Genomic DNA, 25213 nt, shown 5'->3' with positions numbered 1-25213 from the left:
ATATCAGATGATAACGATCTGTGGCTGATCGATCGGAGCACCCTTACTGACGGCAAGCAGACGGCAAGACATTTACCACACAACAACATTACAATTTCAGCACCTCTAACTGGATGTGGCGCTCAAAAATGCGGCGCCAAAGCTGAGTCAGCGGAGTGCCAGAGTCAAAGGAAAGCACTTCTTGTATTTCACTTCTTCTTTCTCAGTCTATCGAAAGCAAAACGAACCAAAACTGACATCCGTACTGCAAAAACATTCCGCCGACTTTCACCACACTAGGTAGGTTTTCAAATTCTCCATGGATCAATTTACACACAGTTCATATATCTTCACAGCAGCTGTATCTTTACAGCAGCCCTGTCGTGCTCAGGGAACCTTACTGCATCTCTTTAGAACAGTCTCGGACCAATAGGTTGAATTAAAAGGCCACGCTGCAGAGCGTGACCCGACTTTAAGTCTTTACACGATCTTGTGAGACACGTTCATCTTTGACTCTTTCTGACTATGAGTGGCCCCAGCAGGAATAACACCTCTAACTCTCTGTTACTGCCCTGTTTTTTTTCAACCCAATTAGTCACACAGAAGCACTATTCTTTTTTTTTAAACTCCACTTGACTCGACGTTCTTCTATTTCCCCGTTGTCCTCCCCAGCCTCACTCTGAGCTCTCATTTTTATTTTATTCTTTGGACTATCCTGTTTTCCTCTTATTCGTCTTCGTGTCATGCCTCCTGACACCTTTTATACTGTCCCTCCTTTTCACTCCTCTCGTCGTTAATAGTTTTCTCACCTCGACAGGCGAAAAAAAAACGACTGTCGCCACAGAAACCGGCTGATCCACGGGGAAGGTCGCTGTTTCTACAACGTGCGTGAATGCCGAGGCGGCGGTTACTGCTGTATGTTTCCTCGTGTGAAGCTCTGTGGGCATGTTGGGACGTCGAGGCGGAGAAACGTCCCGGGAGAGACTGTGATGGAAACAGCGTTACGAGGGTCACCAGGGGACACGAGCTGCTCGCTGACACACACAAACTAGCATGCATCAGGCACAACATCACCAGAACTCATCAAGTATCCAGATCAGAACATTTACCTTCCCTCTCTTTTCTTCATCTCTCTTTTTACATCTTCACATAGCTGACTCAGTTTACTACTGCCGAGTCATTGAGTCTTGTTTCGAGATATTATGCATATGAATGATAACTCCTAGAAATGATGACTTTATGTTTCTATTTCCAGGGATACCTCAGGTGCTTCAGACACAACAAAACGAAAATCTAGACAATGGCAGACTGTCATTGCTGCCTGTGTCAGCGCCCGTCTGCGTCTGGTACAGACGCACTAAGTCACTTAGCGTCTGTATGGGATGCACTGGGCTTTGAACCAACGCCAACGTAAACCCATCTGCGTCTTCATTAGACATTCAGAGCGACTGACAGTGTGAAGAGCGAGAACGTGGGGTTGGATGGGTCACCCCGGAGACTGCCGTTCAGGTCCCGTGTGGAACCAAGTCAATGTTGACTTAATTCACCCGACTTTGGTTACGTAAATTATCTAGTTTAATAACGCAAGTCACTTAACAAACGTATTTTATGTCACAAACCCCGAACACGATCTTCTTTAAAGCCTAACCACGTACTTTTGTTGCCTAAACATAATCACGTAGTTTTCTTGACTAAGTAAACCGAAACACAACGCTTCCACTGCAAAGCTGTCGCTCTGGACTGGGTGATCAGCTGTAACCGCTGAGAGCAGTGGGGCACACTCAAAGCACAGAGAAGCTCGGATAACAGCACACACACACACACACACACACACACACACACACACACACACACACACACACACACACACACACACACACACACACACACACACACACACACACACACACACACACACACACACACACACACACACACACACACACACACACACACACACACGGAGGGAGAGTGACTTCATCCTCTGTTCAGGTAGACAGCTCCACCATATCTTTACAAATAGTTGTTTGCTGCCATACTGATGCTCTGAGTATCAATGACAAATGTGAATGGGGCTTTTGATGAAAAGACGAACTGCATTCCCTCTATTTTACTGTATTTACTGAGATTGTTTAGAGAAGGGCTGTGACTTGAGAATAATGCAAACATATTTGACAGAAGCTGGATTTAAACCAGCTTGATTTGCAAGTTGCCACTTACACTCGTAGGAGAGTGAGGTGCATTGGAGAGAGAGAGAGAGTGTGTGTGTGTGTGTGTGTGTGTGTGTGTGTGTGTGTGTGTGTGTGTGTGTGTGTGTGTGTGTGTGTGTGTGTGTGTGTGTGTGTGTGTGTGTGTGTGTGTGTGTGTGTGTGTGTGTGTGTGTGTGTGTGTTTGTGCCTCTTCTGCCTCTCCAACCTGGCACTGGTTAAAGCCCAGCCTGCCTGGCGGAGGAAGCTACCGGAGAGACAGAAATAGGAAACAAACCCTGATTGGAGGTTTTGTTTTCTTGCAGCGAGTGCAAGTAAAATCATGCTTAAATATGTCACAGTGTGAGGTTTTAAATGCTTTAGAAGAACATGGACTTTGATCATGTGTTTTTGACTATCCCGTACATATATATGATCATATTGACAGCAAAATAATACTGTTCTAAGAAAACGTCACACACAGTCGTAACCCTTCAGCTTTTTTGTTGTCTGTTCTCCCACTAGCGACTTCCGCCTCTTCTTTCCCACCGTCGCGAGGCCCCACCACCTAGTCGTAGTTACAGATCATGGCCAGTTGTGCTTATTGGATAACGTCAGTCGCTATCCGAACTGAGCCTTTGGTTCGAGTTTTTCGCTGGCCTAAAACCGACACTCCCGTACCTTTGTTCTTGTTCGTGACATGTGAGGAAGAGAGTCTGTAGCAGAGAACATAGACAACCATTCCAACCTCAGTATTTGTTATATTATGGATTTTGATCAGACATCTGAGGGAGTCTCTCTGCCGTCTTTTCAAAAGAAGGCTTTTCTCCCCTCTGCTGTACCTCCGTTTACTCCCTCTTCCCACCTTACCTTTAGTAAATGCCCTCATGTCTTCTTATCACCCCCTCCTCCCTAGTTTTTCCTGTCTTATCTTCTTGTCCTTTCTCTCTCTCTCTCTCTCTCTCTCTGTTCTTCTCTGACTCGTCTTCCGAGGTGTGCAGCAGAAATGGGGGAGGAATGGGAGTTATCTTTCTACATGTATGCTGAGGATCAGGTCTATTCAGGGAAGTAGGGTAGTATGGGGGGAGGAAGACGGGGGAGAAAGCTGGAGGGACGGGGATTCTCTCTCCACATGCATTAACCATGAGAGCAGAGCAGCAGAGAGGCTCCAGGCAAGAGGCACACACGCACGCACGCACGCACGCACACACACACTCACACACTCATACACGCACGCTTAAATAAACATGCAAACAACCAGACACATGCATATAGATAGCTCACATTGACACAGATATGTGCATGCACGTGCAGACACACACACACACACATTCTGAGAAAGTGCAGCGGCAAGCCCAGCAGTTCAGGCCCGGGAATTTATAATGAGTTGCTCTAAATGATTCATGTCTTATGCTGGCACTCTCAGATACCTGCAGACAGACAGACACAAACAATAAAAATGCAGAGAAGGAATGGATGTGACCATTTCACATAACCTGGGGTCATTTTATTAAGTGTTAATGCCACAAATATTGCTTTTAATAATTTCAGGGATTCCAGCTAAGGTCTTCCATATCAAAAATATTTTCCTCGATGACCTCACCTTATTTTCCCCTCACGTAATTTTGAGACATTCTGTGCCACCGCCACGAAATGTACTATTGTTTCGTGGCCGTTACAAATCCCATCACCACGATTCTCTCTTCTTTATCTCGTTCTCTTTGGTCTTTCCATCCTTTATTCCAGTGGTATTCAATTCAAATTCAACTGGAGAGAATTTCCTCATGCAAAGGTCCGCAACATCACAATAATGTCTAACTCGCGCTATAAGTCAGTCCTGTACATTGATGTAGCCCAACAGTTGTATTAACGTCTGTATGTAGTCAACAACTGAAATCAAATAGAGTTCAATTGAATAATATCTCAGTCAGTTTTCCAATTGAACTGGATGAATTATGAATAATACATACTCTAATACTTAATAAATAATCTTCCCTCGTTTCAAGTAAAAAAGGGCTGCATTTAAGAATACATGACATAATAGAAAGCTTTTCAAAATAAAGCACTTCATTTTAGAAAAATTTATTTCAATTCCCTGCAGCTTCAAGTTTAATTCATTAATGTGTGAAGATATGTCAACCAAAAAAGCCATGATATATTCTTCTCATCTTCTTCAAATAAATGAGTGTGCATGGACTTTATCTGTGGTTATTAATCCACTTGTTTCAGCTCTATTCTCTCTGTTATCCTTGTTAGGCAGTGAATTAACGTGTTAGGATTCTGATCATATTGGGCTCTTGGATCGATTATCCGTGACTTAATTTCGGATGTGAGTGGGCTTTGTCTCGTAGTTGCGCTTCACATTGTCGCTTTTAATAATCTCCACGGTCTCTGAACATGTGAGACACACTGGTTTTAAACTGCCCGTGGGAAGAATAAACATTTAAGAGTCTGTCCATTCTTGGTTAAAGACTCAGGTCTCGCTGTCCACTTTTCTCTTTTTGGAGGAAGTCATTTGAAATAACTTCTCTGACTACTCGGTCGCTCTCGTCTGTGGGTACATCCCAAGTCTCTTATTTGTCATTTCCTCGCTCCTCGCTCTGGAAGTTGTTCTGCGCCGCCATATTGACGGCCGTCCCAAAGCTCTTATTTCTGCTCTGAGGATTGAGGATCGAGGATCAAGGAGGGATATCCGAGGAGCCATGAGCGAGGACGCATGAGAATAGGCTTCCAGGAAGTGTTTCTTACAGCCGAAATGCCGCCTAATTATTTTATTAGTTATGTTATTGGACGCTGCAGCTAATCGGACTAATCAGATTTTTCTAAATATCACTGGAGTTTCTTACCAGAGGGAAGACAGATCAGAGATTAAACTCTAGTTTTATATTTGATTGGTTTTCGGATTCCCAATCTGGTTAAATATGTTCATTGTATGTCTGAACAACAAAAGGACAACAAACAACTTTCATGAGAAAGATTGGTCTTTTCATGATCTGATATTTCCCTCAATAACTGTTATTATGGATACAAACAATTAGAATTTCACATAACGATACAAAGGAAAGGACGTCTCGTGTATCTTAAAATCTTAAAATTTCCTCATTTCCTCTCTCCTCGCATGCTTTCCTCGCGTATCTCCATGCATCCCTGGTGGGAGGGATGCATGGTGGGACTAAGACGCAAGGAAAAGACGCAAGTGAGGGAAACAGTGATGCAATTAAGAGACTTGGGATGTACCCTGTGTACATCTCACTCGGGTTGAGAGCGATGCTAATCGTAATACCCATTTGATTGGCTGAGTAGCATCACGTGATGTGATTTACAACACATGAAATTGGTCGGTGTGTTTCCTGGACCACTCAACGAGTGCCGTAAAATGCTAGAAAAGCTGCACAAGTTAAAATTGAAACACTCCATCGAAATTGAATAATTCTCAATTATCTATCGGTTATAGATACAGGTCGGATACAACAGTGTCTGAGTACGGACCCAGACCACGCTCCGCCTATTAGTGAAGCCTGCTTTATTATGTTTCTTTTGACAGCTCCCTTTCTCCCATTCTTTGTCCTTTTTCTGCTCCTATTTCATTTCAATCATTTGAGTTTCCATTTTTGAAACGCTTTATGAGATCTTACTTTTTTCATCCATCCATCCATTGCACACTACCTCATGGTGTTGTTTTTTCTGTCTGACTCAAATCTACTATTGATCTTACAGCACAGGCTTAGACCAAGGCTTTTAATCATAAGTTGTGCACACTCAAACACACACACACACACACACACCTAAACACACACCCACACACACACACACAATCTCTTTCTTTCTGTCTCTCATTCTTGTTGAAACATAATCAACAACGAAATTCCTGCATGCAATATTACATCTATCTATCTGTCAGTCTATCGGCACATTCACAAACACACATTTACACACACACACACACACACGCACACACACACACACACCACTTATGCCATCCATCCATTGCCTCCCGTCACTGAATAATGCCAACTGGTCGATTGTATTGACCACTATCACACTATAATGCATGTTTCTTAATTAAAATCTGCCTCAGCACTTTGAGTCCAGTCCAATATGGTCAGAGGAAGTGTGTGTGTGTGTGTGTGTGTGTGTGTGTGTGTGTGTGTGTGTGTGTGTAGATGACACTGAGGATGGGCACAGGGGTGTGTTTATGTGCAATACTGTGACAACAGTGTGGACTGAGATGGCATCATAAGAACAGGATTTATGAAATTGGAAACGGATGTTGGACTATGTGTGTGTGTGTGTGTGTGTGCTTGTGTGTGTGTGGGTGTGTAAGTGTGTGTGAGAGGTGAGTGTGTTTTATGATTTTCTCTTGGCGGGGAGCTTGCTGATGGTAATCATGCTGAGATAGACCTTTTGCTGTGTGTGTGTGTGTGTGTGTGTGTGTGTGTGTGTGTGTGTGTGTGTGTGTGTAGTCCATTCATCAGGACAAAGCAGAGAATGAACTGTCAGCCGAGGTGCTATTAGGTCTGGAATGAAGGAGGAGTCTTTCTCTGTGTCTTTGGATGTTACATTTCAAGGTTCACACTCGTCTCTTTATTCCAGAAGCATTCGTGGGTTCTAGGAAAGAAAGGAGGAATTCCTAAATGTAGAGCATGCTTTCGATGTTTTATCAAACTTCCTCTTTTAGCTTGTGAGGCTCAGCCACTGCACATACAGTATATGCCTAAAATATAAGTATCAGTTATTTTAGAGAGGTGATGTAAATTATTATTGGTTTAAGAAAGCATCAGGACACCAGGTTTCAGAGATATAACAATATGGACATGTGATAGCCAACGTTTACAACACGAGTATAACGAAATGACTGGAGTGACTGGAGTGGATACCACTGAGGCCCTTATTAATTCCTTTGTGCTATGAACACCAGAGAACGGAGAACTACAGATAAAGTTACAGGAACTGGAATCAGATTTGGTTCAGTTTTCTGCAGCTGACAAATGTCCAATAATATTTCTTAAGTCACATATGAGTATCATTCTTGGGGAGAAAATGTTGAATGTGCCAGAATGACCGAGAGGCTGGTTCACTTGTAACAGAACAAAGTCAAGTTCTAAGTAAACTTTTTGTTCAGTAAATTAATTAAGTGTGATGACACCCTAAGTTTTCAAAAATATTATGTGTCAATATCGTTATGTATTCACTTTAATTAAAGCTGTTATTCATCATCATTGAAATCTTCAGCATCTAATCCGTCAAAGTGTCCTCAATCTGTCAAACAACGACTCACACGGCCCTCCCTTATTTTGATGTCATCAATCTTATTGTTGGTGCAAAAAAGTTTACCCACTTAATAATGCAAGCATAACACCTTTATAAATCATAATTACGGTACAGCAGGTGGTGTCAACATTAACGATGGCTGCGCTCTATTCAAGAGTCCCAGTAAGCTGTGACAGAGGGACAATGAGCCACAATGAACAATTCCAGGACCCTGAAGCAGCTACATGGAATTCCGAAATCATTGATTTTCATTATTTACACCGGTGCTTTTCTTGCGGTTTCATACCAAAATGTGTTTCTTGAAATATGGCTAGCATAATAATTTGTTAAAATGTAGGCTACTATAATGTCCTTAGTCTCATTCTTGTGCAACCAGCCAATTTAGTACATATTGTAGAAAAAAAGAATCGTTTTTCATACATTTTTTGTTACAATTGCAAGTAAAAAGTATATGTATATTTTTTTGTATTTTGAATGTAAGTTGTTAGAAGGGCAAAGGACGAGAAGGGTTGGTTGAGACTTGTTTAAGGTTAGAATGAGATTAAGGTTAATGTAGGCATGTAGATGCGGTGGTCGAGGTTATGGTTTAGGGGGCTGGAGGATGCGTCATGTCAACGTGTGTCCTCATAAGTATGTAGAAGGAATACAAATGTGTGTGTTCGTGAGTGTTTCCATAATTAGCTTTAGCATCTCAGTGCTTCATTATGGGAATACTTCCTGGAACGTCCTCTCTCTGTGAGGAATATTGATCAGTACATTAGTCTGCTGCCAGGGCTGTGAGCGGCCGGACAAACTGTTCACTCACTGGAGTCACTCTGCATAAGAGCCTCCACTCAATGACTGACAGTCAAGATAAATGTCAAACATCCAGCGTGTGCCCACTGCACATCCGCTGATGTTACATTTTCCTCATATAATACATTCCTCCTCATTAATTGTAACATTTAGTAATTATCATGCAGTAAATCTTCATGCATGAGGTTCTCAATAAATTCATCTTTTTAATGATACTGCTGCTTTTTTACACAGCATGTTAACGTCTTTGTGCCTGTCCACATCAATGAAAGAAAAGTGACCACAAAATTGGGGGATGTAAGTCAAGTTAAAGAAATAACCACTGTTATTTGTTCAAATTATGTGAAAAATGTTCTGTCCTATGAATGAATGAAGTATTGTTTGCTCATCAGACGACGTAGGAACAGCAGTTCATGTTCGGAAAGTTTCCTTTTCTGTGATAAAATCATTCGTCGAGTATATTTAAACCAGGAAGTACACATCACCAAAGAAATGGGGAACCACTTAACAGTTATTAATCTCATTTGTGAGAGATGGTGCAAGAACATCCATTTATTAACATGTGATGATTTCTGAGGAGACACACGCATTATTGGGTTCTTTCATTTGTTTTTTTAAATAGTTCTCATCTCTCCATTCTCCATTATTTTTAATAAAACTTAATTGCTCCGTGAACAAACTCGGCCCAACCTGAGACGCATCGGTTCTTCTCTCCTCTCTTGTTTCTCCACATTCATCTCATCCTCACCCTGCATTTCCACAAAACACTCCTACTGGTGTACGTTTGGCCTCTTTCTCTGCCTCCTTCACTCCTCTCCTCCACTTTGCCCTGAAAGACTGCACACCATGTCGATTGGACAGGTCTATTAAAAGCTGTGTGCATGTCCCTCTGTGGAGGTGCATATGTATTGTGCAGGAGCATGTGAGGCCGTCTAATGCACTACAGTGCATGTGTGTGTATACAGTCTGGCCTGTTCCCATGACAGAGAAAGTGAGCCGCTCAGGCCAGACCACAAGGGCAGAACATAAACGTTGTCTAATGCCTGCGGTGGGCTTCATTTGCCTTACATTACATGTGACATAGCCACTCTTAGCCAATTACAGCTGATGGGAAGTTAACCTGAGTTTGATGTAATAAAGGCACCTGTAAACATGTCATACTATTTCTACAATAGACCTCCCACCGTTTATCCATAGTGAGTGAAAAATCTCTGTGCTGTTTTACTCGCCCACTGATGTTGTTGCAAGAAAAACTAAGAAAACTAAGAAAAGAGTTTATATTTCAGTTTGTCACTTCACTTGTAATGTGAAGTGACCATATCTGGTTCTTAGTGTCAAAAACTGAGTTTTTTTGTTGAAGCCAAGGGCTAACATAGGACAAAGAAATTAATAAAACTCTTGCAATTTTTGTTTTACGGTTAAATTGTTTGTTCAAGTATAATTCTCTATGGGGGTAAGTGATATGTTATGTGTCGTTTTTTATTGTCTCATAGTAAATATTGTCATACTGTCCATCGTTATTTCAATAAGATTGCAATTCAGTTATTACAAAGAGAAACGTAACGTTTCTCTTAATATATAATGTGTATTATAACCTGATGATGGGGCATCTCAAACATACTGTTTAAAACATCGCTCTTAATTATCAACCTTAACGCCAGATGAGAAAGCTGATATTGGATGACTCTACAAAACCCTCGATTACATTGTCAATTTTCCTCACCACCGCCTCGTCTGTTGTTTTACTGCCTCAGGACACCTCAGAGATATTCCCGGATCAATTAAATCAGACGTTCATTGTCATTGATAATTAATTCATTGAAATGCTGATGTGGGCCCCTGTTTGTTTTGGGGCTTGACTTTGACAAACCCGGTGCAACAGATTCAAATAGAGGACACTGTTGTTTCAGCCTCACGTCACAATACAGGATACGCTGCAGTGTATACAGTCTAGCATATTAGTCCCAGCTGCAGCTTGAAGTAGATAAACTACGAATTTGTATAACTTAGACTCAAGCCTCTTTACAACACCGAGGTGGTCATATTAAAGGAGAAACAACTGTAAGATGGTTTGTTTTATTGTGTCGAGTGAAGTAAAAGTGAAGATAAAATGTCTGCAGACGTTTGGAAGTTTTCTCCGTGACATGGCGGTACCACCTGTTCAGTAATCATAGTGTTTGGAGATCTGTGATGTGAATATTTTATGATGACAGCTGGCCAGCGAGTCAGAGTGTGTAGTGTATGCGTGTGTGTTTTTTAGTGTCACTGGGTTTGTATCCGTGTCACACTTTTGCGTACTACAGCCACAGGAAATAGCTGAAAGAGTCTTTTTCTTCTCGTATCTGATGACAGAACAGTTTCAGAGGTTAGTCTGTGTGTGTGTGTGTGTGTGTGTGTGTGTGTGTGTGTAGGTGTGTGTGTATGTGTGTGTGTGTGTGTAGGGTATGCATACTTTTTGTATTATCCACCTGCGCAACAATATTGGACCACCAACGCTGTCTCCTCCAGTATCGCATTCCCATACAACTAAACTGCATTCTAGATTCGGCTAAATTTCGAGGGTAAACGTATCTTCTCCCCGATTATCGTCATAGTTTCAAACACGTTAACGCGACAAAATAACATGGTTATGTTTGGGCAACCGAACTACTTCAGTAAAACATCATGGTTTGAATTCAAATAAATATGTTTGTTAAGTCAAGCTTGACTGTTGGTCTCACACAGGATACGAGCAGCTGTCTCCTGGATGAAATATTAAATACGTTTCCCTCGACAGGTAATTAACAATGCAATTTTGTTGTATGGGAACGTCACTTTTAGGAGTCCAGCCTGTGGACAAAGAATGGCTTGCAGTTTTTGTTCTTCTAACATTTATTTCTTGGTTAGGTACTGTATTCAGTGGGACTTATAGGCCACTGAACACCTGATAACCACTACTACCAGGTAGCCCAGTTCACGTCCTAATAGCTATTCTCTTAATTGGTAGAGACAAGCAGAAAAACATCAGGGAGAAAGAGATGGAAGGCAGGGAGACCTCACGGATTCTCTCCTCTCGGCTGTTTTAATTCTTTGATTGGATGGTTTTTCTCCCTCCTCCTCTCCGCTCCTCTCTCGGTGTCACAATGCTAATGAATGACTAGAGTCACAATGAACTCTGCTCCGTGAGACTTCAACTCCTAGAGCTGCATGATATGGGCAAAGTATCGCACTACAACTACTATAACAGATAGTGCAGTTGGCGCTCGGCTTCATTCATTTAATTGTTTTGCTCCTGTTGAAGCCAGAAGTTATAGCACTGCAGAGATTCAAGCAATAGGCAGTTTGTGAAGTCTTTCAGATTTGATGTCTTTGTGTGGTCGCTGTTCTACTGCCGCCTTTAGGACTGACCAAGTGTGTCTATTATGTTTACAGTTCCACTGTGCTGTACAAAAAACTACAGAGCCCGGGAGTCGGCGTAGAAAGAGAAAACTAAATAATTGAAGTTAAAATAAATCGTTTTGGTTAATTTGTGCACACAAGTGTGATATATACAGGCGTGTGTGTATATATATATATATATATATATATATATATATATATATATATATAGAGCTAGCACAGCAGACCAGCTTTTCTCCCCAAAGCATGAAGTGTAGTGCACCTGCTTCAAGTTCATACATTCAGTGGTAACCAGCTGTTACTGACATCACTAATTGAATCTGAAGTCAAAATGAAGAGGCTGGATCTAAGAACATTGTGCTCTTGTGCTCCATTTAATTATCTTATTCATGTCCACGTATTAATCAAAGCTTTGTAACCATTGAATTAAACTGCAGTACACAAATTCAACCTCTTCAATAGATGGACCTGACCTCCAAGTTAATGATTACAAGATGAGTTCAGACCTGCGTGTGTGTGTGTGTGTGTGTGTGTGTGTGTGTGCGTGTGCGTGTGTGTGTGGTTAAGAGAATGGATAGTTGTCTGCAGAGACATAAGAGTGAGAGAAAGAACAGAAATTGAGGAAATCTGATCTCTAATCATACAAAATGCAGTTGTGGCTTTTCAAATTGATTCAAGTAATTAGTATTTTGCTGCTTTAACTGTCTGGTGTGACCTTTTGCACTGTATAGGAACAAGTATACAACATAACACAGTGTGTTATGTTGTTGACTGTCACTGTGTCTGAATAACACCGCCGCTCAACTCTGTGTCAAACCAACACGTAACATTAGTTTGTTTTAACCACGACCACGACCTTGACAATAAACACCTAGTTTTAGTTGCCTCGCAGTCCAACTGAATTCACATTTCGTCATCCCTTTTTGCAGTCCAAATTCCCAATGAATTTTGAATAAGATATAAAGGTCTTTGGGGGAAGTATCAGAAATACAAATTGTTTCCAATTTGTATAGCGGTTGACAGGCTGAGCTCCAGCAGGGGGACGAGAGACACAGTGAACAAACCTGCACTTTACCTTTATAAATCACGTGTAGAGAGTTATTTCTACAGTTAGCTATCCAAGAACAAAACTGACATTAGCAGTGTGTTTGGCTTGTTCAACAAGTGCAGGACAAAATGTGTGTCCATGTTCGTAAGTTAGAAAAAGAAGGAGACTTTAGCAGAAAAGCTAGCAGGTGTTATTCAAAGTCTGAGGCTCTTGTGTTGTGTAGTAGCCTGCTGTCTGGCTGTTTGCCAGTGTGACCGTCTGTCTATGATAGAATGGTGACGTTACTGCTTCATACAAATAAGTTATAAAATGAAACAGTTTCATTTGGCTGTATGAAGTCTATCAACATAGCATTCTGATGGATTGATAACTTTCTTTTTAAGGAGAACACACATGTGAGCAGAAATAAAATATGCAAATTCAATTCAGTTGGTCTTTAAATGATCCAGACCGTAACCAAAAAAGTGGCCGATCAAAAAATGGTCTCATGAATCATATTTATAACGGAAATATGGGCCAGTTTGGAAGGCACTGAAAACATGTCTTATTGTTCAGTAATAGGATTCTTTTTGGATAAGTCTGGCACTCAAACAGGTGCCAAAATACACAGAATATTAAGTACCTCCTTAATGGTATAATATGTTGCACATTGTTGGTTGCTGTTTGGAAACAGAATTCAAAATTCACCCCTCCTCTTTAGCTCAACAGGTGAGTCAGTGAGAGAGAGAGAGCAGCGGTGGTCGAGCGAGCTAGAGAGTGAATGAAGAGAGGAACCGGCAGCCGTGAATCAGAAGAATAAAACCTTATGAAGCACAAATAAACACATCCACATCGCCTCACAAACCTGCAGGGAAGGTGCCAGATTTTCAACAGACCTTTTTTTAGGTATCTAACGAAAAACCCATTAAAAAATACATTGACTGTGAGACCAGGGAACCAGAAGTACAAAAACGCTGGAGGTTACACCCCCACGTGGGGTCCAAATGCTCTTTGATACCCAGAGGTTCTGCAGCTCCATTTCTCCAAGTTTCATCTTTATTTATTGCCATTAACCGGAGTGCTTTCAGTTTTGCATAAACATTCCGACACTTTAAATATAAGTACCATAAAGCAGTAAATTGGCTATAACTTGAGGTGACACCTGTTCTTAATGCTCAGAGGTCCATAAGACACTTGTCAAAACTATGACGGGCTTATCATTCCCTGTCAGAGCTCTGGGCCTGGGGGCTTTTGGATGGTCAGCTGATCGAGCAAGTTTCCTTTGCTTTTGCAGTGGAGAGTTCATTCATCTCCACTCACTCTCTTTAAAACTCCCTTCCTAGTGCCTCGATGCAGTAAGATGAAATCTGAACCTTTAAACAAACCCCTGGGAACGTGATTATTCCTCACTTGTTAGCAACATGGCTCAGGTGTGTTAAGGATTAACTGGTTTTAACCACAGTGAAGCAGAGGTGGATATTCGGTGCTGCTGTTGATTCAGCTCGACTTGATGAGAGCTGAAGAGCTGCCCGGATTAAAGAAACTGCTGACTCCTCTTCCTCCAGTGTTTGCTCCATCTCCTCCCTGCTCTTTCCCGTCCCTCCATCCCTAGCTTTATCCCTCATTCATTCAAGTGACTCTGGTGATGTTGCTTATGAAGCAGAGGGAAAGCCAGGGACTCATTACAACCAGCCCCCCCCCTTTTTCTTTCTCCCTATCTACCTCCCTTCATCTCCCTCTTGCCATCTTCATCAGATGTAATTATGGCAGCACAACGTGGGAGGAGCATGCACAGCAAAATTATACTTTCAAATCTCCTTTCGCTTCAGCTATTCAAGGAACGAGACCTACATGTTCAAGCTGATCAGAGAGAGAACAATGGGGGTAGAGACGGAAAACAAGAAAAATGGGAAAGTGTGAGGGGGGATGTGAAGAAAAAAAAGCAGGGAGAAGAGAAGCTGAGAGGAGAGGAAAGACGGCTACAAAGAGAATGTGTTCAGGAGGAGAGGAGGATGTCAGGCTGTAGCCGCTGAGTTAACAGAATGGGATCAGTAATGCTGCCAAGCTAGAAAATGCCAGACTGCAAAGCAGGCTGGGACAGCACAGTGGGAGGAAGTGCTTAGTTTGGGTACGTGACTGATGCAGACATTTTTTTCCCCCACATCTTCCCTTTAAATACACGGAGCCACTTGTCCTTCAGCAGAAAAAAAATCGGTGGGGGTTTCGGCAGATTCCGGGCGGGGTGATACAGTACGTTTGCGCGTTGCATTGTGGGAAGGAAAGGGGACGGGAGAAACGCTTGAAACGTGCACAGATTTACTAGCTTTGCTCTTGGTTGCAGATGAGCTAAAATAGCACAATATATGACGGCTGGAGTGGCTGTGGTGGATGCAAAGCCACGGTAGGACACACAGGACGACAGCAGGTTGACACGGTTCAGAGAGGAGTCTGTTTTTTGCAGTCGGGAGGAATTAGAGAGCAAAGCAAGGTTCGGACTCCAGGGAGTATCAGCTCTCATCTGGAGGAAGAAGAGAAGATGGAGAAGAGGAGGAGGAGGAGGGGTGATGCTTTTATTTTTATTTTTAGATGCTGATGGATGTTCCGCATTCTTTTTCTGACTGTGTGCGTCTGCTATTATATCTGCTTGTGTCTTGCTTGTGTCACTTGATGTGCATGCATACCTGTGTACCCGTGTGGATTTACGTCTGTGTCTGTGAGAGATGGAATGCTTTTTCACTCAGATTGCGGTTTCGGCTCAGCAATCACTCAGCGCTGCAGTCAATTTGTGGTGGATTTACCTCTTTCTCCTTCTATTACTGGTTGATTACAACTATTCTCTCTGCACTTCTGTTTTCAACGGGAAGAAAGATGGACCATATTCTATGTGTAGCCATCCATATGCACTCTCTCTCTCTATCGTCTTGCAGCTGTGAAGTTGGCTGAATGAATACATTGTCCATGTGGTTGGGAAGAGATACTGGTGCACTCTGTCTGAGTTGGTGATGATATTTCAAGCAATCAATAGCAATCAGCTTTGAAAGGGAAAATCAATTAATCATACAGATTCATACAGGTCTTTCTCTTCCTTTTTATCAAGTGTTTCACTTGCATTAACTTTTGTAACATCGCTAAATTAAACAGCAATCATAACTTCTTCATCCTCAATGGCCCAGTCAGTGAAAACACATGTTGCCAAGCATTGCTGCAACCCTGAGATTCTCATTTTCAATTCTAGTGAAGATCCAAAGATCTCAAATACGTCACGCTAAATTTGGATAGTTACATATACGATGATGCACAATACATCTTAAATATTTCCATTTCTATTTTGAGGGATTGGTACAGTCATAGGTTATTGCCGGTATTAGATATTTCCCTCACTATAGATTGTTTAGCATCAATGATGAGTTGGAACAAGCTGATACTGGATATCTCTGATATGTACAAGTTAAAATGATTCTGCCCAGGGGAAGGTTAAAATAACAGCAAACCTGTCTGTTCTCTGTCTGCAGGTCCAGGAGTGGCTGTGTCTGAATTGTCAGATGCAAAGAGCTCTTGGCATTGATATGACCACGCCTCGATCTAAGAGCCAACAGCAGATTCACTCTCCGTCCCACCAAGCCAAACCCATCATTCAGCCTCAGCAGCCTGCACCTCAGCCAATACAGACAGCAGCAGCAGCGGCACAGCCCAAACCTTTGGCACAGAGTCAGCCCAGCCAGCGGCAGCAGCAGCAACATCAGCAGCAGCATCAGTCTCAGCCTTACGCCCAGAGTCAACCCTACACCCAGGCCCAGCCATACTCCCAGTCCCAGCAGTATCCCCAGTCTCAGCCCCAGTCTCAGCCCCAGTCTCAGCCCCAGTCGTACCCTGGGTCTAAGCCAGGGCCCCAGACTCAGCCTCATACCTCTCCAGGCTTGCAGAGACACGCAGTCCCTGGTGGCCCCCAGACTCAGACAGGGACCTTTCAGCAGGGCATGAGGTCTGACCCATACTCTCAGAGAGGTACCGGGGCTCCAGGAGCTGTTGGAGGTCCTACAGGAGGCCTCAACCAGCCTGGGGGACCACGGATTCCCCACCCTGGCGCTGTGCCCCTCCCCGGCTTGGTAAAGGCTCCGTCCCAGCCCGATTTGGGTCGCGGTTCTCCAATGCACCAGCCTATGGCGCGCCACCATGACCAGACCAGAAGCGCTGGCTCCTCCCCAGCCCACAGACCTCAAAGTCAGGCCCCTCCTCCTGCTCAGGACGGTCTTACCAAACTGTTTGGCTTCGGGGCGTCGCTGCTCAATCAGGCGAGTACCCTGATCAATGTCGACCCTCTACCCACTGTCTCCACCCAGCCAAGCCCTGCACGAGGCAAGGTGGTGTTCAGTAATACAACTGCTGACAACAGGCAGCAACAACAAGGGGCCCCTGGAACCAAACCATTCAGTATGGGGGGCCCTCATGGTCCAACTCAAATGGGTGGCCCTCAATTGCAGAGCCAAATCGGTGGCCCTCAAGCGCCGAGCCAAATCGGTGGCCCTCAAGCGCCGAGCAAAATGGCTGGTGCTCATGCGCCGGGCCAAATGGGGGGTCCTCATGTGCCAAGCCAAATGGGAGGCCCTTATCCATCAAGCCAACTGAGGGGTCCTCATGCGCCAGGCCAAATGGTGGGTCCTCATGTGCAGAGCCAAATGGGAGACCCTTATCCACCGAGCCAAATGGGGGGTCCTCATACGCAGAGCCAAATGGGAGGCCCTTATCCATCAAGCCAAATGGGGGGTCCTCCTGCACTGAGCCAAATGGGAGGTTCCCAAATGAGTGGACCGCATGCATCAACCCAGAAGCAGCAGACCATGCCCCATCAACAAGGAATGCTGCAACAACAGTCGCCCGTGCATCATCAAAAAGGGCCGCAAGGACAGCAACATCAGCAAACACCTACTCATCTGCAGAAGGCGCTGCAGAAGCAGGAGCCCGTGGTGGCCCCTGTGCCTGCTCCAGAGCCTGTGAAGCCTAAAGTGAACTGTCCTCTTTGTAAAACAGAACTGAACATCGGCAGCTCCGACCCGCCCAACTACAACACCTGTACGCAGTGCCAAGGCCAAGTGTGTAACCTGTGTGGCTTCAACCCCACGCCACATCTGGTGGAGGTAAGATGAGTGTTACACGTACATGCAGTGCAGTGTACACACAGTATACACACAATGTCTCTCACACACACAGATACATGTATGGATGTATTCCAGCAAGAAAAACGTGTTTCACAACATATTGTCGTTCACGGTGCCGTTTTACGTGAATAAAAAACAAAAGCTATCCACAAACTATCCACGGATGCAAAATTTGAAAATTACTCAATGACCAGGCACATACCTGTTCTTGCTGTTTTACTGCTCAATTCCAAATGTCAGTTTGGGTGGCTATATTGCCCAATTTTACCGCATTGTCCCGCTGCTTTCATGTTTTGTAATCCTCTATAGGCCTAGTTTCCATGTTCGCACATTTGCAGTTTACTGAGCGAGCGAGAAAGAGATTGGTTAATTTTCATCACAACAATGCCACCAATAAACTCCTGCACGCGTTTCAAAGACCAACCAACAGCTAGATAATAGGCTACACTATAGGCAGAAACGCCTCAATATAAGGCCCTGTGGATACTGGCGTTTTGAAAGCCCTTCCCTCCTTTCACAATAATAACATTATTCATTACCGCCCATCAATGGACGTCAGTGCGCTCGTTATGAGTAGGCCTTAACAGTATATGAAACTTATCAATGTAAGAAAATACGTAGAGCTGTACTGAATAGTTCGAAGCTTCGAAGCTCCATTTATTTTATTTTATTTTCAATTTTTATTTTGGTCTATTTTAGCTCGTTGATTGATCTTCCAAGAGTCCACGTTAAAAACAATTAAGCGTTCATAAGTCGTCATAGCCAAGAGAAGCTTCATCATTAAGCGCAAAAACCAACAGATTCCCTTATTTTGTAGCTTTTTTCCAGACCAAAATCACTTAAGGTGCACCTGAAATTGCAGTGCGAGCCGGCAACAACATTGAAAAATATTTAGTGTGTCACATACTGCTAGTTTATCATGCGCCTGTGTTTCAAACAAAATACAAACAAAGAGATTAAGGCTTATATCATCTCCAGACAATCAATACCATTCAGCACAAATAGAAAAAGCTCGTCATTCCCATTATTGAACTTTTTCCTCTTCACTTTGTGGATGCAGTTAGATCTAAACCTCTCATCTTTCCTCTGAGGATTCAGTATTTGTCAGTGTTTATCGACCAATATTTCATATCCTATTTTATCTTCTTTGTTCTTTTACAAACTACCTCCAGCTCTGTCTGTCGTCCTATGGAATCATTCGACGGGCAGCAGCAAACCAACTTGCTCTGTCAGATAGAATGCTATAAGCTACATTCTAACAAACTGTTTCTCAGCAAACATGCCAATAAAAACTCATGGCATAGCAATAGCAACTACTGAATTTGGGAAACAATGTTAGTGATCTTCATCACGAGTTACTGAAACAAATCAACCCAAAAACTTGAGACTGATTTTTTTTTGTCATTTAGAAATCAGAGTAACATGGCCTCCAACAGTCCATCAGAACTGAACTGAAAGAGGTCTCTGTCTGAATGTCTGTTCTTCGGTTTTTCGAATCGACTTCACACTTGGCGGGTGTGTTGCTGAGGACGCAATAAAGTGCAGTGTTAAGTGAGAGCTCTTGAGCGCTACGGGACTTATTAATTAGTCGCGTATTATGTACATACAATGTCGTTTATTGAGAGCGGACCCCAATTCACTGTTACCCTGCTGAATGGCATGCTGGGTACAGCTCGCTTTCCATAGCTTGCAGCGATATCAATGTTGCGTTCCATTTGAGCTGGGAAGACGGAATGTTTTAGTTCCCAGTCAGACATTTTGACAGAAATGTCGCATAAAGTTGGATTTCTGACCCTGAGAGTCTGACGGACCCCCCAACCCTGACCTCAGAATCCAAGATGGCTGCTCTGTAACAGTAAAAAAGCTGTAGTAATATGCTTTAGCAGCAGTTCTTTGTGTCTCATTAAATCAGTCATACAAGCAGTACTGTCTAACTTTCTATCTGTGGACATGTTACTTCTGTGTTTGATTGCGCAAAATACCGGCGTAATACGTTGTATTAACTGGTAGTACCTGGCTGGAGCAAACTCAATTAAAATTTTCAACTTAATGTACTTCAACAAAGTCATCTCGGGTGTGACATCATTCCCAGCTCTGACCTCCGATTTCTGAGTTAAATGCAACTGTTACACTGCCAAACAGCATGCCGGGCATGAAAGGTTCTCGAAAAAGCCGCAAGCAGCAACACCGATGGACAAGCAAGTCGTTCCGTACCGGCACATTTTGAACTGACAATGCAATGCTGTTAAATGAGTGAAGCCTCATTTTTACAAATTTGTAAAAAGAGGCAAAGCAAAGTTGTTTTTTTCATGGATTCTTTGTCCATAAGAGAAAGGTGAAGAAAGAGCAAGAAGGAAAGATGAAGGGGGAAATAAAAAGGCCACTATAATGAGCTGGACACAATGAGCAAGAAATGGAAATAGATGAGTAGAAGAAAGCATGCAAATAAGGTCAGGATGGAAAAAAGATAGATCGAAAGATAAAGACTGTAGACCAAGCAAGGCAGTGGATTTTGATCATGCTACAATGAAACAAGTGTAAAGGCCAACTACCCTCTCGCCTCCTCATTATTGATCCAGACACAGGCTTAGAGGTAAAAAGAAGAAGGAGGAGAGGAAGCAACAGAATGGGAAATAAAGGAAGTTAGAAAGGGAAGATGAAAATAAAGAGATGTATGTATTGTCAAGCAAGGAAAGAGATATATCAAGTGATAGGGAAGGAAGGGATGATGCGAAAATGTAGTGTACTGTAGAGGGAAGAAAATCAGAGAAGAAAAACAGATGAAAGATAAGACACGAAGAGGCAAGGACGCGTGTAAATCAGTCCGTCAGTCAAGCAGATCAAGTATGACTCGTGTTTATTTACTTTGAGGCAGCGTGACGCCTTCGAGGTCTCCATGGAGTAGAGTTGTTCATAGTACAGTACTGTAATGTACTGTCACTGCCTCAAAATAGACCTAGATAATATATAACCCCGAGAGGGTTATATATAGTAACCCGTAGAGGGACTACGACCATACACGGCACAGAAATACTCAAACAGAGCAAAGAGTAAGAATGGCTCAAAATGTTATTCAGACCGTGACAAATCGAAGCTATTAACTCACACACATGCAGATATAAAGAAGTCATATTTTGTAAAGAGTGTGTACGCATCTGTGTGTTTGTATCATGTGGGTTAAGGCCTATAGCTCTCAGAGAAAGTGGATGAAAAGAGAGAATAGACAGAAGAAAGAGAGGGAGAGAAAAATGGATAAAATGACGAGCAGATGAAATGGTTTCTTCAGTATTTTAGAGAAAAGATGATGACACCGTGTTCACTACTGTTTACTGCTACAAAGTTTTAAGTTCGAGTCTACGAAAAAAGGTGGATCGGACTGGAGAAGATGGAGACCATATTTAAAGATGATGAAGGAGACTGGATTAACAGAGACGCATAAAAACATTGGGAAGAAGAAAAAGAAAGGGTTGACGGTTTTTCTTGAAATATTTCCACAACTGTTGAATGGGTTGCTGTGAAATTTGGTCCAAATATTTATGTTCCCCATAGGATGAATTGTAATGACGCTGCGATCCTGTCACTTGTCATCTAGCACCAGTACCTGGAAAGCAAATCACATTCCCATCAGCCTTCGCTGCACTTTGTGTTTAGTGCTAATTAGCAAATGTTAGCATGTTAACATGCTTGGTAAACTTTATACCTGCTAAAGATTGGCATGTTAGCATAGTCACTGTGAGCACGTGCCCATGTTAGCATTTAGCTCAAAGTACAACTGTGCAGCCTCCCAGTGATGCCATCTAGGATGTAGACTCTTAGTTGGGTTATATAGCTTATATGTTAGCTGATATAGTTTCACATTGTGGTAGCAGGTATATAAACCTTCATGTAATCTACCAGGTAGTGACATGTTGACCCAATAAGTTCTACTTTACTTCAGGAAGTTATTATCTGCATTAGTAGGTTCAGTAAGCTTGCTAACCAGACAAACTTAATTACTACTGTGTTTGTATTTTCCCATTTTGCCATTTTCCATTATCCTGGAACAAAAAAGTAAAAAGTGACTATCCTGTCCCCTCTGTCCTCTCTGCTTCTCTACTCAAAGCCTGCCTCCCATAGTTGTTTTCCCCTTACCTTTCCAAATATCATTTTTTCTTTCTCCTTTAGTGTGCTTATTCTTCCTGTCCTGTCTAATTTGCTGGAACTTGAAAGGCCAAAGGGAGTGTCTGAGAAACTGTAGAGCATGTTGTGTATAGTTATTGCTAAAGTCTAAGCTCACAATTCAACATGAACGTATGAAACAGAACAACTCAGCGTTTGATGAAACGGCCTCCCAATGAAGGCTTGAACGATGATGAAACACCATGACACACACACACTGCACTGACACTGTATAAGCAGGTGTTAGTGAATGAGGCCATTTCTCTGTCCAGTCTGTCATTCAGGCTTTCACAGCTGTCCTCACTGCTGTCGGAACAATTATTAGGATTACTGCACCCAGTCCACCTGGATGTGTGTCTAAATGTGTGTGTGTGTGTGTGTGTGTGTGTGTGTGTGTGTGTGTGTGTGTGTGTGTGTGTGTGTGTGTGTGTGTGTGTGTGTGTGTGTGTGTGTGTGTGTGTGTGTGTGTGTGTGTGTGTGTGTGTGTGTGTGTGTGTGTGTGTTTGTAAACTCCCTAGGGTGCATAGATAAAGCAACCTCAGTAGACTCCAGACAACATATCAGACTGGGGAGCGCTTCATTTATGTCACAAAAGAGGTGACACATGCAGTATTTCAAGTACAATAAAATAACAATAACCACTGAATTTTTGCGTCACAACTAATTAATTACAGGTGGGTCTTCATCAGTCTTTGGTCTCATCACACCAACAGAAACGCCTCAAAATGACACTTGCAGTTGCCGCCTGACTAAACTAAGTGAGAGAAACCCAGCGCCATGTCTCAGTTTACGTCATCTGCAGGTATTTAAAGACCCGACTGTGAGAAGGCAAGTAAGCACGCAACGCAGGATGCAGACGTCAGCACAGGACTGAGTACTCTACGAGTTTGAAGACTGCATGCGAGATGTAAAGGATACATGCATAATGGTTTGAGATAGGTCAGTCAACTTTAGGTGAAACTGTCACTTTAAGGTATTCAATGGACTTGACAGATTCAGGACAGAGATATGTCAGCACAGAAGTTTTAGGTCAATAAACTTACTATAGTCAATGGAAATATTCATTATACATTCAAATGTCCCTAACATGTCATATTCATCCATCAAAAACAATCCCAAAGTATTGTAGATGTGAGAATATTCCAGAAGGGCTGAGCGATTGTGTACAACAGCAGAAAGTATAAGCAAAATGTTTAAATATCTTACCATGAACCTGAAGGAATGTACAATGATGCTCTCACACTATGAGTAGGTCAACAACAATAATTTCTCCACAATGTAATGCGATGTCACATAGAGTGTGATGCATATTTTGTATCAGCTTATTCATCGCTGAAGGTACACAACGTTATTGAGTGATCGGCACTCAATCGAAGTATTTTGAGTCTATTTCTCCGAAATAGATATTAGGAATTCGCAAGCTTTGACATCTTGACTGGAATTCAAAAATGAATAGATGTATGCATGTTTTCTGAGAGAAAAATATTATCCCTGTTTGTGAAAATAAATTTGAATCAAATGTCTCCCACACATTTGCAAATAAAGACATGATTTATAATCATTATTTTGTTAAATGACCACCTCTGCAAGTTCAGCCAATGCATCCACCTCAGTGAGGATAAGAGACTTAAGACGACCAGATGATCAGCTTTTTCATGACTGCGTCGCGGTTTCAAGGACTGATTTGATGAACAACTGTCTGAGAAAAAAAGGCCAACACATACAGGAACAAGTTGCTTGTCTAGCAGGTTTCTCAATGCATATTGTATGACTTCTTAAAAAAGTGAAAGGAGTTTGGTGTACTGAATAAGTCAAGACCTCTGAGAGAGACAGAGACAGAAAGAGAGAGAGAGACAGACAGAGCGAAAGAGAGAAAAAGAGTAAATGGAAGAGGCTGAAATTAACAGTTTTCCTGCAGAGATGTGAAAAAAAGGAGACAAAAGAAGTCAATTTGTGAAAAAGAGAGGCAGAAGAAAATAGAAATAAAAGGACAAATGTAATAGAGGGAGGAGAAAAGGAAACGGAGGAATAGATGTAGCAAGTGGGAAGGCTATATTTATACTCAAAGCAGGACGGTGACCAGAAAGTTGCCAGTTTGAATCCCACTAGGGAAAATCTGGGTGAGAGAGGGAGGATGAAAAAGGAGGCAGAGATGAAAGGAGCAGATGGAGAAGAGGCGGGTGGAAAGAGGCAGGGGGAGGAGAAGGAGGAGGAGGAGAAGGAGGAGAGGAGGGGATGGGGATGGTGAGCCGTTGTATTATTAATTGTGGTGAGATGTCCTGAAGTGCAGGAGCGAACCGTACGTCCATTAGGGGCTCTGACGCTCCTGCTGCTGCTCTTCTCCTCTATTTTTGTTCTGATTTATTTCTAAATAGAGAAGCATGACTGGCCAACACTGATATATGTATTCTTAGATCTTTGGACAAATTTTCATAGGCAAATACGTTCAATAGAGGAAAGGAGAGAAAATTAGGGAACTTATACTACAACTTTGACAAAACAAAAATCATTGGATGGGGGGGGTTTGCGAAATGTGATAATTGCTACTTTCTGTCTGTACTATTTGGAGATGCTGACAGAAACAGAAACAGAACAGAAACTCACACACAGATACATTCCTACACTACCAACAGTGGACTATGATTCTACACTGACCGAGTGTGGACCACGATAATGTTGGAGCTTATCAACACTCGATTGATTTTACGGCGGGCCCCTTTAATACCAGGTTTCGTAAGAAGGCCGAGGGCCACTGCTGGATAGGTACGCATGTGCGCACACACAAACCCACGCGCATACTCACATGGGTTGTTAAATTGAAGTGGATTACTGTGACTTGGACATCACAAACTCATGACAAGAACTGCTGGAACCAATTTAGTTACACTGAGTGTGTGTGTGTGTGTGTGTGTGTGTGTGTGTGTGTGTGTGTGCGTGTGTGTGAGATTTATTTGTTTGGTGTTGACTAAATGTCACACAGTTTGTAGAACATTATACAGCTTTTGTCTTAAAATAGTTTTTGCTGTTTCATGTCTCCATTAGTGTGTTTCTCTCTGGGTCCTCTGCTCATCAATTTACAGATTGTTTTGTTGAAGTGGAATAGGAAGCAGAGGAAACAGTAAGTGAGCACAACAGAGAGCAGCTTCGCACAGAGATGACCTTTAGCATGACCAATCAGTGCTTTGGGAACTTATCACAACGCATCATTTAATATACACAGAGAAACTCTTTAAATTACCCATGTTAACCTTTTGGCCACTGTG

At 42.5% G+C, this 25213-nt stretch overlaps 1 protein-coding gene across 1 annotated transcript in view; it reads left to right on the top strand.

Moving 5' to 3' along the window:
• The window catches only part of bsna (bassoon presynaptic cytomatrix protein a), a gene marked incomplete at both ends in the record, with an annotated part of 112593 nt that overhangs the window by 36971 nt on the left and 50409 nt on the right, over nucleotides 1–25213 (top strand). The window contains one exon of the mRNA XM_079272879.1: nucleotides 16149–17771. Coding sequence (XP_079129005.1) covers nucleotides 16149–17771 — 1623 coding nt within the window. The remainder of the gene's footprint in view (nucleotides 1–16148; nucleotides 17772–25213) is intronic.

Source organism: Melanostigma gelatinosum (genome assembly GCF_949748355.1).
Source record: "Melanostigma gelatinosum genome assembly, chromosome: 8".
NCBI lineage: Eukaryota > Metazoa > Chordata > Actinopteri > Perciformes > Zoarcidae > Melanostigma > Melanostigma gelatinosum.
The sequence above is the reverse complement of the archived record's forward strand: the minus strand, read 5'-3'. Positions and strand labels throughout refer to the sequence as shown.